This window comes from Prionailurus bengalensis, chromosome E4 (assembly GCF_016509475.1).
Source record: "Prionailurus bengalensis isolate Pbe53 chromosome E4, Fcat_Pben_1.1_paternal_pri, whole genome shotgun sequence".
In the NCBI taxonomy this organism is placed as follows: domain Eukaryota; kingdom Metazoa; phylum Chordata; class Mammalia; order Carnivora; family Felidae; genus Prionailurus; species Prionailurus bengalensis.
This window is the reverse complement of record NC_057360.1, coordinates 10,019,844-10,034,410: the sequence shown is the minus strand read 5'-3', so window position 1 is coordinate 10,034,410 and position 14,567 is coordinate 10,019,844. Positions and strand designations below refer to the sequence as shown.

General features: G+C 40.1%; 1 protein-coding gene across 3 annotated transcripts in view; it reads right to left on the bottom strand.

The window, feature by feature from the left end:
- Positions 1–14,567, bottom strand: part of POU2F1 (POU class 2 homeobox 1) — a 188,034-nt gene that overhangs the window by 19,512 nt on the left and 153,955 nt on the right. For all 3 annotated transcript variants that reach the window (XM_043568234.1, XM_043568236.1, XM_043568235.1), the window contains exons 10-13: positions 13,345–13,486; positions 11,812–11,957; positions 9,869–10,048; positions 8,318–8,423 (exon numbers count right to left, since the gene is read on the bottom strand). In XM_043568234.1, coding sequence (XP_043424169.1) covers positions 8,318–8,423; positions 9,869–10,048; positions 11,812–11,957; positions 13,345–13,486 — 574 coding nt within the window. The remainder of the gene's footprint in view (positions 1–8,317; positions 8,424–9,868; positions 10,049–11,811; positions 11,958–13,344; positions 13,487–14,567) is intronic.

The window sequence follows — 14,567 nt, the reverse complement described above, 5'->3', positions numbered from 1 at the left end:
TATACATTAACATCTTTTGCCCTTTTACAAAATGAGGTTGTTTATATTTTTAATACTTAATTGTAAAAGTTATTCATATGCTCTAGATGCTTCTTTATCAGATACAGGATTTGCAAATGTTTTCTCCAAGTCTGTGGCTTGACTTTTCATTTTCTGAAAACATCTCTCAAAGTACAGAAGATTTTGCTTTTGATAAATTCCAATTTATCATTTGCTTCTCTTCTATGAATTGTGTTTTTGGTGCTATATCTACAAACTCTTTGCCCTGTGTCTACAAACTTATGCCAAAGTCATAAAGATTTTCTCCTGTTTTCTAGAAGTTTTATTTCTTACATTTAGGCCTTTGATCCCCTCTACTTAATTTCTGTGCATGGTGTTGGGAAGGATCTAAATTCATCTTCATGAATATGGATATCCAATTGTCTCAGAACCATTTGGTGAAGAGTATCTTTTCGCTACTGAACTGCTTTGGTACCTTTGTCAAAAGTCAACAGAATATAAATTTAAAGGTTTGTTTCCGGCCCCTCAATTCTGTTCCGTTAATCTTCTGTTTGCCCTTATGCTAGCAGCATCCAGGCTTTATTGCACAGCTTTGCAGTAAGCTCTGAAATCAGGTATTTAAGTCCTCTAACTTCATTCTTTTTCAAATTTGTTTGGACTATTCTGGGTCCATTCCATATATACTTCAGACAATGAGTTTATCAATTACTGCAAAAAAAATTACTAGAATTCTGACTACAATTATATTGGATCTACAGATCAATTTAGAGAATACTGTCATCTTTTTTTTTAATACTGTCAATTTTTTAAAGTTCTTTCTTTATTTAGAGAGAGTGAGCGAGCACGTGCACGAGCGAGCGGGGTAGGGGCAGAGAGACACGAAGAGAGAGGATTCCAAGCAGGCTCAGCGCTGCCAGCACAGAGCCCGATCTGGGGCTCGGACTCACAAACCATGAGATCGTGACCTGAGCCGAAGCCAAGAGTCAGATGCTTAATCGACTGAGCCACCCAGGTGACCCTAGAGAATACTGTCATTTTAAAAATACTGAGTCTTGGTGCACCTAGGTGGCTCAATAGATTTCTTGATTTCTCTTAATTTCAGCTCAGGTCACGACCTCACAGTTCATGAGCTCGAACCCAATGTTGGGATTCTCTCTCCCCCTCTCTCTGCTCCTTCCCAGCTCATATGCTCTCTCTCTCCCAAAAAAAAAACCCCAAAAAGCCAACTAAACCAAAAACCAAAAACCAAAAACAAAACACACACACACACAGAAAAACAAAAAACAAAACAATCTTCCAAACCATGAAGCTGGAGCATCTCCGTTTATTTAGACTTTAATTTCTCTCAGCAAATTGCAGTTCTCACTGTATAAGTCTTACACTTCTTTTGTTAGATTTATTCCCAAGTAGTTTATTCTTCTTGAAGCTACTATGAATAAAATTATTTCTGTAATATCATTTTTGGTCCACTCACTGATAGAATATACAAATGCAACTGATTTTTGTAGATTGATCTTGTATTCTGCAACAACACTCATTTCATTTCTTTGTCCTAAATAAAAATCCCTTGGGATTTTTACATACACAGAATAATGCAAATAAAGACAGTTTAACTTCTCTCCTTTCCAACTGAATGTTTTTAATTTTTTCCCCCTTGTTAAGCTGGCTATGATGTCTAGCATCATGTTAAATGGAAGTCGGCAAGAGCTTGTTTTGTTCTTGATATTAGGGGGAAAAGCATTCAGTCTTTCACCATTAAGTATGGTGTTAGCTGTAGGATTTTAATGTTCTTTTCCAGGTGAGGAAGTTCCTTTCTATTCCAGGTTTTTATCATGAACTGGTTGTTGGATTCTGTCAAATGCTTTTTTCATATTCACTGAGATGACAGTGTGGATTTGGCCCTTCCTCCTGCTGCTATGGTATATTATATTATTTAATGTGTACTTATTATTAAACCAACCTTACATTCCCGGGCTAAATTCCCCTTGATGGTGGTGTATGATCTTTTCTGTATGTTACTGGATTTGATTTGCCAAAGTTTGCTGAGTGTTTTTGTGTATATTTTCGTAAGGAATATATAGGTTTATAATTTTGTGTGGTCTCTCTGTCCAGCTTTTTTTTTTTTTTTAATTTTTTTTTTCAACGTTTATTTATTTTTGGGACAGAAAGAGACAGAGCATGAACGGGCGAGGGGCAGAGAGAGAGGGAGACACAGAATCGGAAACAGGCTCCAGGCTCTGAGCCATCAGCCCAGAGCCCGACGCGGGGCTCGAACTCACGGACCGCGAGATCGTGACCTGGCTGAAGTCGGACGCTTAACCGACTGCGCCACCCAGGCGCCCCTGTCCAGCTTTAGTATCAAGGTAATACTGGTTTTCTACAGTGAGTTGTGTTTCCTCTATCTTCTGGAAGAGATGGCTGAAGATTAATTTCTTTAAGTATCCGATAGAATTCGCTGCTAAAGCCATCTGGGCCTAGTCTTTTTTTCTGGGGAAATCTTTATATTGATTCATTTACATTGCTGGCTTAAGTCTATTTAAGTTTTCTCCCTTTTTTTGAGTCAGTTTTGATAATTTGTGTCTTTCTCAGAATTTGTCCATTTCATCTAAATTGCCTTACTTTTTGGGGGCATAAGGTTGTTCATAATATTCTAGTATGCCACATAGACCAATTCCATTCCTAAACACATACACAAGAGAACTGGAAACAAGTCCACATAACACCCTGTACACAAATGCTCACAGCAGCAGGTATTCAAAATGGCCCCAAACTGAAAGCAACTCAAATGTCCATCAAGTCATAGATGATAAACAAAATGATGCTATATCATACGGCCATAGAAAGGAATGAAGTCCCGATACAATCTACAACATGGATGAACCTTGAAGAATGTTGTATTAAATGGAAAAAGCCAGACACAGAAGGCCATATATTATGTGATTCTATCTGTATGAAACGCCCCAAACAGGCGCAACCACAGACAGAGTAGAGCAACCAGAAGGAGGGTGAGGGGTAAATGAGGACGGACTGCTAATGGGTGTGGGGCAGCATATGGTTCATTATGAAATCCTGTTTTGGAAAAAACCAATTGGGGCAGAGCGTGTTTAGTTGAGATTATTAAAGGCTGTTCTGTTGAATTTTTGCAAGGCTTTGATACACATCACAACACAATCTTTCTGGAGTAGCACAGTCATGATCATTCTTAGATCTATTCTAGAAACGTTTACCGGGGAGCCTCAATGCGCCAAGCACTATGCTAAATACCGGAAAATGAGAATGTGCCAATCAGACAAGATTTCTCTTAGAAGACGGTAGAGTGAGGATATGGTTTTTTTCGCTTCGTTCCTAAAATCCTATCCCAGATGATGGTTAAAGAAGAGGGAGTAAGAACTCTGGGGACAGGTATCAGAAAACTTGAGATTTTGAGAGATTTGCAGAAATGAGAAAGAGGTTGGGATTAGGTGGTAGGGAAACCAACTAGAGTCCGGAAGGACACAGTAGAAGACTATGACAGAGGTGAGAGTTATTCACCTCAACAGAGCCCCGAGATTCCAAGCTCACTTGTCAGAGAAAGAGAATCACGAGAGAAGGGAATGACATGATTCTGAAGAGAAATTACTGTATAGTCCTGACTTCTGAAACCAATGATTGATGATATGCTATTATCTCATGTACTTAAAAAAAAAAAATCCACAAGGATGAGAGGAACAACACTAATGTTGAAAACAAGCGAAACAAATGGAATTTCAAATGAATAATGTAACTACACTGAAGAGGCTATATAAAAAGACCTAATCGAAATAACTTCTGAGCACAGTATTCGGACTACATACCTTCAGGTTAAAGACAAGAACTCTAAACAAACATGGAACTCCAATTAGTAGGCCTTTCCTGTTCCGAAACATGGGCTAGCAATTTTGAAACCACTGTGTTTTCACTACAGGTTTGAGCAGTTAACGATCTTGTTAAATAACAAGAGCCAGGTTTCTCATGGTCACTGATAAGGGAGTTAACATATGGAAAAAGGTAAGGAAGGCAAATAATAAATGTAGAAGAAATCACACAGTTATTTGAGAATCATAACAGATCCACGCAAAAATCATCAATGGACACTAGTGGACAAAGGTTTGAGAAAAAAACAGGGTATCTGTACAGTCTCAAATCCCTCATTTACTATGAGGAGTAAAATAATAACTATGCAATGGAGAATCCTGACCTATACCACCTTAATAAAATTATCAAAGTTAATACCAGCAGTAGTAGGATCAATAAACAACATGTGTGTTCATATCATGCACAAAGGAGAACTCAATATCACTTCTGTGGTATTCTCGCCCAAAGTGCGTAATCTGAATCTAATCAGGAGGAAATGTGAGACAAAACATCTACAAAGTAAACAGCTACGCTCTTCAAAACAATCAATGTACTAAAGTACTACGAAGGACGCATATTGTCCCCAGTTTAATAAGACTAAAGAAACACAGTAACTGAATGCAATGCACGATTTAAGATTTTCTCGTGCTAGGGGCACCTGGGTGGCTCAGTCGGTTAAGTGTCTGACTTCATCTCGGGTCATAATCTCTCCGTTTGTGGCTTCGAGCCCCACATCGGGCTCTGTGCTGACAGCTCAGAGCCTGGAGCCTGCTCCAGATTCTGTGTCTCTTTCTCTCTCCGCCCCTCCCCACTCACACTCTGTCTCTCTCTCTCTCTCAAAAAATAAACAAACATTGAAAAAACAAAGATCTTCTTGTGTTTCAAGAGACATTACTGGCACAACTGGCAAAATACGAATGTGAGTTGTTTACTAGATATTAGTGCTGACTCAATGTTAATTTCCTGATTTTTGGTAACTGTATTCTGGTTATATACGGTAATTTATTTTTTTAGGTAACACACAATGAAGTAGTTACAGGTAAAGCAGCATGTCCACAACTTGCTCTTAAAGCAGTTCAGAAAAACACATACACAGAAAGAGAAACAGCGAAAGGAAAGAAAAAGCAAATACAGTAAGATTTTCACATTTGGAGAATCTAAGGGAAGAGATTTGGTATTTGTCTGAACTATTCTTGCAACTTTTCTGTACATCTGAAATTACCTAAAAATAAAGAACTTAAGAAAACTGTTTTGTACAAAGGTCCTCATTATAGCATTACTTATAAGTGAAAACTTCATTCCTTTAATAATTACTGGGTAGCTTACATTCTAGATGGTATGCTAGATAGGAAGAATACGGTATCGAACAAGAAAGATAAGTTCTGTGGCTGGGAGACTGAGGGGTTTCTTGGGATGCAATATTTGTGGGACTCAAATGGAAAAGCTGGTCACTGTAGGTAGAACTTAACCATCATAGCATTACATGGAAATGTTTACGAAATTCTGGTACAACCATTCAATACAATAAGGGCAAATCAAAAGTAGAAATGTAGGGGCACCTGGGTGGCTCAGTCAGTTAAGCATCCAACTCTTGATTTCGGCTCAGGTCATGATCCCACGGTTCGTGGGTTTGAGCCCCACATCAGGCTCTGCACTGGAGCCTGCTTGGGATTCTTTCTCTCCCTCTCTCTCTCTCTCTCTCTCTCTGCCCCTCCCCCACTTACCCTGTCTCTGTCTCTCAAAATAAATAAACATCGAAAAAAAAGAAAAAAAAGATTATAAAAAAAGGTAGAAATGTAAAAAACTGTAACAGGGATGACACTTACTGTAAGATGAGAAGTAAAAAAAAAAAGTAGGACACATTAAACACTATTAGAATTGCCCATATATAAAAAAAAAATGTTTTAAAGGCAGGATAAAAATAGTTCATTGTGACTGTTTTGCCTATTTGAGTTTCTTATAACGTTCCAACTTTTTAAGAACTGAAGAAAAAAACTCACTCCAAAAAAAGTTACCAACATTTCAGAAAACAGTTATAATTAAATCCACATAAATGGGCTGAGTAACCGAGTTTAGGAAAATATGACTGGCCAGCTAGGATCATCAAAAACTGACAGAAAAGTTTTAGCTAGATTGAGTCTGTGTATCTCCTAAAAATTACCTTCTGTTTCAGATTTTTTGCGACATTTTTAGGAAATCTGCAAAGCTACTTGTTCTTAATGCTTGAACTATTAGGAATTTTTCCGCAAAAGATGGTTACCGTTAGACCTAACGTAACAGGACTTACAATTTGTTGGGAAGGTGAACAGATGACGGCAGTCAGGGTGGATGGTGGGTTCCTCAGATGCAGGAATTTCGTGTTCCTGATGCCCAACACAACAGCAATCAATCACCACCAGTTGGCTTAAGCCGAAGTGCTGAATACTATGTACTCTCAAACATGGGTTCTTAGCTTGCAATCTCTACTCCTACGGCATCCAAAAATGGCTTTTGTGAGGTGGGGACTGATGGGGGTTGTCATTTATGAACATCCTTAGTATCTTACTAAAACTTGTGGGTGTGTCTCTTTTGTGAGGGGAAAAGTTTAAAGCTTTCATCAAACTTTCAAAGAGCTCTAAGACCCAAAAGAGGTCCAGAAGTACTACTCTAAATAAATAAAGTTATGAGATTTCCTAGTAACTTAGAAACTTAATAACTATATAAAGCCATTCAGTTAGATCATAGAGCCAAAGAAGTGTTATAACAAACTCAAAACATGGGTGAAGAAAATCAAATTCCCCAACTCTAGGTTAAATTCAAGCTTGACTGTGAAATATCACAAATCCATTCGATGATTTACTAGCACAGAGTCAGCCTGGTGAATAATTATAGGATGCCTTATGCATCATATATCACTAAAAAACTTATTTTATTATTTTTTTAGTGTTTACTCATTTTTTCGAGTGAGACAGAGACAGAGAGCAAGTGGGGGAGGGGCAGAGAGAGAGGGAGACACAGAATCCGAAGCAGGCTCCAGGCTCTGAGCTGTCAGCACACAGCCCGACACAGGGCTCGAAGCCACAAACTATGAAATCATGACCCGAGCGAAGTTGGACACTTAACCGACTGAGCCACCCAGGTGCCCCTAAAAAACTTCTGATGACAACACTAAGTTGTTTTGTTTTATTGTTTTTTAAAGTTTTTACTTATTTATTTTGAGAGGCAGAGACTGTGAGGGCAGGGGAGGGGAAGAGAGAGGGAAAGAGAGAATCCCAAGCAGGCTCTATGCTGTCAGTGCAGAGCCCAACACGGGGCTTGATCTCACAAACTATGAGATCATGACCTGAGCTGAAATCAAGAGCCAGACACTTACCCAACTAAGCTACTCAGGTGCACCAACACTAAGTTATTTTATTTTATTTATTTAAAATAAAACTTTTTTTAAAAGTTAAAAAGTTTTTTTTTTTCAATTAAAACTTTTTTTAAAGTTTTTTTTTTAATGTTTGTTTATTTTTGAAGGAGAGACAGCATGAGCGGGGGAGGGGCAGAGAGAGAGGGAGACACAGAACCTGAAGCAGGCTCCAGGCTCTGGGCCGTCAGCACAGAGCCCGACGTGGGGCTCGAACCCACAAGCCGTGAGATCATGACCTGAGCCGAAGTCGGACGCCCAACCCACTGAGCCACCCGGGCGCCCCTAAGTTATTTTAAATGTACTTGGGAAATGTGTTTTTTAAAGGAGGCCAAAGGAAAAAAGTTTATTCATTTCATAACGAATGCATCAGGCACCAAACTAGGCACTGAGATTGCAAAAAGAATATTCAGATCTTTTGGGAAGTGCAAAATCTATTGAGAAAGACAGAAGTACAAAAAATACAATCAGGTGGGAATGAAGAGTTTCCTGGGCAGGCTAAAGAGTATTTCCAGAAAGAACTGATACCTAAGCTGGAGCAGTTTCACTGCTTTCAGAAAGAAGTGCAGGCTGGGGTAGCGTTGTAGGCTGTGGGGATGTTTACAAGAGGATGGATGGAACCTTCCCGTGTGTTGAGGATGAAAGGGACAAAAGACCAGTGGAAGATAAGATCCAGACTGGAAATAACCTTCGATGAGCTGATGATCAATCTGGATGCTTTCCTGAATACAAAAAGCTGTAGCCACTGCAAGAAAGTTTTTAAGGAGAGGAGTTACTTGGAAAAAAGTTGGGAGTTTTGAAAGATAACTCCGGGAGCAATGCCGAAGATAAGAGCAATGTGGGAAAGAACAGAACAGACAAGAAAATCTTTACGTGAGAGAATTCTTTCTGACGAAATTAATTATGCCTGTTTTCTGGAGTTCAGGTTTCCATACGGGGCCTTTCAAAAAAAGTTGCAGTCAGAGCCCTAACTCACAATTTAGTTCACAGTTCTCAGAGAGACCTGTCACGGGCCCACCATGTGTTCCACAGCTGCTCAGCCAGGCGGCTGCTTACCTGTGACAGACAGGCTCGTGACCGCAGCGCTGCTTAGTGGGAGGACCGGGTTGACAGTGAGGGTCGTGGCCGCACTGCTAGTCACAAGGCTTGGCGTGGTTGCCACCTAGAGGCCAGAAGTGAAAATATGCAAAAGCAGTTAAAAAAATCAAAACTTTAAATCCACATCAAAGATGTATTTTGCCTGTACAAATGTTCAAATTTCAGATACAACATGATTAAAAAGGCCTAAGAGGAAATAATTTTATAATCATTTTTTGATCTTAGAATTGAGAAAACAGACCTACGTATGAAGGTGGCTTTTCACTGATACTAGAAATGGCTCTGCCCAGGGTTTTAGAAGAAATAATAAAAAAATTCCTTAATTCCAATAATGTGGAGTCAGATATACTACAGGCAAGGAAGGAATACTATGCTGTTTATCAACTTAATCTACACAGGAAAACTATTCAACGGGATCAGGGAATCAGGGGTTCTTAGATTTCTTTTTCTTTTCTGACCCCGTGGGGACAAGACTGTCTTGTTTTTGTTTCTTAATGAAATGATAGCATGGAAAGAAGGTGAAGCAAAAATTTTAAAAACGGACAGTTTCTTTTTGAAATAACAAAGTATTTCCACAGTTTTGTAAGAAATACTGTCTGTCTTCCTTTTAGTACAAATAAACCCCAAACACAAAATCGTCACCTACATAAAACAGAACTGCATCTAGTGCCTGAGAAGCTGTCATAACTGCGGTCTTAGGAACTTCATGACGAAAGCCCTGCTAATCAACAATCACAACCTTCACTTCACAGCTCCGCGGGCACTCTTAATGGTGAAGTTCGTTTAAAAAGCATCCCCGGATAGAATGACATTCAAATGAAATGAGACGCATTAACAAGGAAAGCTCAGAAATGCAAACTCCACAATCTTTCCAGCTCTGGAATTTCTGGTTGGAAGTGTGGACTCACATTTGTGGTCGTCCTTAAGCTCAAGGGAGTTGCAGGAGTAGGGAACGCCCCCTCAGCCTAGAATACTGTTCTAGAGCAATCGGCCGGAAGTTACTCAATGAGCTTATCAGTGAAAGGCCTACATGTCTGAGGGTGAAGACAGGAGACGGTTGTTTTAATAAAAAGTTCAGAGCTAATCATTATCTCGGAATTTGCTGTCACTTAGTCATGTAACTTTAATAATACGGGCTTTAAAACCCAATGTGAATAAGAAGCAACTAAAGATTTTTTTTTTTAAGCTAACTGGAGTCAGCAGCAAATTTGCTCCCACAGTTGCAGAGTAACCTATAAACCACACTAGAGAAGAGAATAATGGAGCCACCATGAAATAGGAAAGAATTAAAATTGTTCACTTTAAGAAAGAAAGATCAGGAAGTTCTTGGCTTAACGACAACACGAGACTGAATTACCTTGGCAACATTTAAAATACAAGTTTATACATACTTAGCATGAATACATATACACAATAAATTACTATTATGAAATAAACTGATTTCATAGATCATTTGTAAAATTATAAAAATCAGTCCCTGAGCTTGCGTCCTCTATTTTTTATCCTTACCAGTGAGGTTGGACTGGGGAAAATTGCTTTGATAGGTGAGCTGCTGGTCCCACCACTGCTCGGTGGGTTGATTCTTTTTTCTTTCTGGCGGCGGTTACAAAACCAAACACGAATCACTTCTTTTTCCATACTGAGCTGATCAGCAATCATGGTGATCTCTTCCGAGGTAGGCTTTTGATTCTAAAGGAGAAAAAAACCCATCTTTTGGAATAACTTTTTTAAACTGCTGACATAAATAAACAAATGGAGAGGGACAAATGAGAGGATGAAGTTGGGATATATATAAAACCATACTGGCCATACTTTTTTAAAAAAAAAAAATTTTTTTTAACGTTTACTTATTTTTGAGACAGAGAGAGACAGAGCATGAACGGGGGAGGGGCAGAGAGAGAGGGAGACACAGAATCGGAAGCAGGCTCCAGGCTCTGAGCCATCAGCCCAGAGCCTGACGCGGGGCTCGAACTCACGAACCTCGAGATCGTGACCTGAGCTGAAGTCGGACGCTTAACCGACTGTGCCACCCAGGCGCCCCCTGGCCATACTTTTAACAAAGAACTTTTATAGATAAACATTCTTATCAACATATAGTTGTTAAACTTAATCGTATTAAATAAGAATAAGTTGTATTCTTTTTTTAATGTTTATTTATTTTTGAGACAGAGACAGAGAGTGAACAGGGGAGGGGCAGAGAGAGAGGGAGACACAGAATCCGAAGCAGGCTCCAGGCTCTGAGCTGTCCGCACAGAGCCTGACGCGGGGCTTGAACTCACGAACCGTGAGATCATGACCTAAGCCAAAGTCAGACGCTTAACCGACTGAGACACCCAGGCGCCCCGAGTAAGTTGTATTCTTGAATGTTTATTTTTTCATCTTAAGGGTTATTAATCTTGAATAAAATTCATAATCCATACAACTTTATACGTTAGTAGGAATTTAAGAGGTTGTCAGTGCTCCATGCACATGATTTCACTAGGACCACACGAGGTAGGCAATAAGCCTGCGGGGCAGGAAAGGCAGGTATTTCAGAGACCGGGACTGTAGCACAAGAAATCAAGTGACTTGACACAGTGAAGTCACAGTTATTGATATAGTTAATAAAAGCGGTAGAGTGGAGAGACTCCTGATTCAATGTTCCTTCCACTGTGCTCAAGCCTTTTCTAAATTAGAAAAGTTACAATTTTTTGGAAGCTCTGATTGTGACATTGCCTGGTACAATAACAAACAAACAAACAAACAAACAAAGACAAAAGAGGCTAAATACCTGTTAGAACTAACTTTATTTTCCTTTTTTAAAGTTTATTTATTTTGAGAGAGAGAGAAAGCGCAAGTCGCGGAGGGGCAGAGAGAGGGAGAGAGAATGGCAAGCAGGCTCCACACTGTCAGCGTGGAGCCCAGTGTGGGGCTCGAACCCACGAACCGTGAAATCATGACCTGAGCCCAAGTTGGACGCTTAACGGACTGAGCCACCCAGGCGCCCAGAACTAACTTTATTTAAGCCCTGACATCCACGGCCTTTGGTGGCCTAGTCCCAAACGACTATTCTAGGCACACAGACGATGGAATTTAGTCAAATCGCACTATTTGTGCTTTGCCAAATCTGGGAGGTTTTTCCTCCCTGGATGCCTTTGCTGGTGCACTTCCTCTGCTTAAAGTGCTTTCCTCCCACTTCTCCCCGCCTGTGCAGCTCCTGTGTATCCCACGGCAGCTGTGGTCTCTTCTGTCACACTGGTGCTCACGCAGATACGCGCCTGGACTCTCCTGAGCCCTGGAGGCCTCTGGTTCTGCTCCCAATGTTCGGTAACTTCCTTCGTCTTATGTTCTCCGCTACGTTATAAGCATGTGTAAGGACCGAGGCTGACAAGTCATCTTACATCATCTACAGCACCTAATATTAATATTATACAGACAATCACAGGTACGTGAAAAGTAAAAACTTTACTAACTTCCAAGAAACTCTTCTCTAAGGCCACACGGATGTTGGTCTCTATGCTGGTGCGTTTCTTCCTCCTACGGTTCAAGCCCTCCATTCCCAGCCCTGGAGAATTCAGGGCACTTGGGCTGGAGAGACCTGAATCAGACGAGAGGTTCTCTGTAAGAAAGAAGAAAACACAGAAATCAAGTTAGCTGAGCATGACTCATGCATATGATACATATATTAACAGTAACAACAAAAGGGACCAAAATATGTTAAGCTAAAAGCCAGCATAGAAGGGTTTTCATAACCCATATGAAAACATCATTCACTACCACAGACCTTTCTAAATTCTTTGAAGTTTAAACAAGGTTCTGTCATTTACTAGTTTGATGACCCTGGTCACATCACAGACATCTCTGCGTTTCTTTACACCCTACGGAAAACGAAAGGTTCTCACCTGTGGAACTCAGTAAGATTACAGATGCTGAGGCCTCACCCACAGCCATGGATCAGACTGTTGAAGGGTGGAGTTACAGGTCTGTCTTTTCCAAAGACCTGACTTTTGTTCACATTTACGATGACAACCAAAGCCTAGGAGATCTCTGTGGTTCCTTATAGCTCTCAGAGTCTCTGATTCTGTGACTCAAAATCCAAATTTTCCGTAAGGCAACTCAGTATAAAACAAGTTAAAACTAGCTCAGCTAGTTTTAAAAGCTCAGCTTTCTATGTAGGAAGTATTTTTTAAAAAATATAATTTATTGTCAAATTGGTTAACATACAGCGTGTATAGTGTGCTCTTGGTTTGGGGACGTAGATTCCCGTGATTCATTGCTTACATACAACACCCAGTGTTCATCCCAACAAGTGCCCTCCTCAATGCCCCTCACCCATTTTCCCCTCTCCCTCCCCCCCACCCCCCATCAACCTTCAGTTTGTTCTCTGTATTTAAGAGTCTCTTATGGTTTCCCTCCCTCCCTCTCTGTGTGTGACTGTTTTTTTTTCCCCCTTCCCTTCCCCCATGGTCTTCTGTTAAGTTTCTCAAGTTCCACATGAGTGAAAACATATGATGGATCTGTCTTTCTCTGACTTATTTCACCTAGGATAATACCCTCCAGTTCCATCCACGTTGCTGCAAAACGGCAGGATTTCATTCTTTCTCATTGTCAAGTAGTATTCCATTGTGTATATAAACCATATGCGGTCATTTTTAGTAAAAAAGCAGAAATCTGATCAGTAACAAGTTTGTGATAATTCATCAAGGAAGAACCAATAAATTTGTTTTTCAAGTGTATGCAAACACCTAGGACTTCTCATCCTCTTCCTTCAACTATCCCTAACCTGGCTCAAATACAAGAAATATTCTAAGGCTAAAAATTACTACTGATCGTGTCCATTGTAATTACTAGGTTTAAACGAATTCGTTCTCTAATTTATGGAGTCATAATTTATATTGATCCTCCCAAGGTTAGTGAGCTTCAATGTTCTGCGGTACCAATAACGCACTAGAAGACATAAGCCCAGGTGTAGACAACTCCCCTGTAAAATTCGTACACTTACTCACCTGCATCATTGAGCCACTTCTCCAAAAGTGGCTTTAGCTTGCACATGTTCTTAAAGCTGAGGTTCAAGGCTTCAAAGCGAGAGATGGTGGTTTGGCTGAAGTCATTTCCATACAGCTTACCCATAGCGAGCCCAACATCGCCCTGCACGGTAACACAGAGCCGGAGGGGGAGAGGGAGAGAGATTTGTCTCACTAACGTCCCAAGTCTTCACTCTAGGCTGCTGCCCCAGTAACTGATCTAGACAAAGACTCAACCATCATTCCATTTCCAGGGTCCCACAAAAGCATCCACCTTTAAGTTGAGCACAGTATTCAATGAAGCCTGTCAGGCCTTGATTTGGGACAAAATTCGTAACTCCCATTTTCTCTCATTTTGAGTCTCTTCTTGTTACTTCACGTAATAATCAAGATTATCAAATATTTCCAAGTCTCAAAAGACAGTGATCTAACAAGCCCCTTAATGGATACACTTAAAATGATTTAAATAATCTTTAAAACCAGTTCCCTGTTACCACTTACGGGGTTAACAGATGTAACTGTCTAGATAACTTCAGGTCTTTCTGAACTAACCAAAGTTCCTATAAATCATTTTAAATTTGAGAAATAATGCCTCATTCCCCATCCCCCTCAGCGCCCCCCCCCCCCCAAAAAACCCCAGGCCCATAAAGTATTTCTGGAAGCAGTGGAAAAATCTATTTTCCACCCTTAGTTTGGATTTCAAAGTTGGTTACAAAAACAGGTATCCTAAAAGACTACTTTTGTAACCATTATAGAGAGAGAAATTCACAGTAGAGAGGTTTGACCCATTTAGTTAAACCTTCATGGGCCCTGGAAACTTGGTAACCTTATAGCAATAGAACAATGATCCCCTGAATATATTACAAAAGATGACTTTCTTTATAAGCCTATAACCTTTGAAATGTATACAATACTTTTCTTCCAGCTGAATCTCTCTTGTTAAGGCTGGAAAAGGCCATATCTTAATAGTTATTTTATATACAGGTGATAGAAACTCATGGAGTTGAAGTGATTCACGCTCTCATTTCAATTAGTTTAGTGGCAGGCCAGAAAGGCAACATTTCTAGCTCTAAGCACTACACGGCCAATGCCACTATGAAACACTTAGCTCCCGACCATTGTGGCAACGCTTATTTTGAATTGGGATTATCCCAGTCCTTTGATTCCCCCCTTATCCCCACCAATCCATCTTCTGGATACTACAT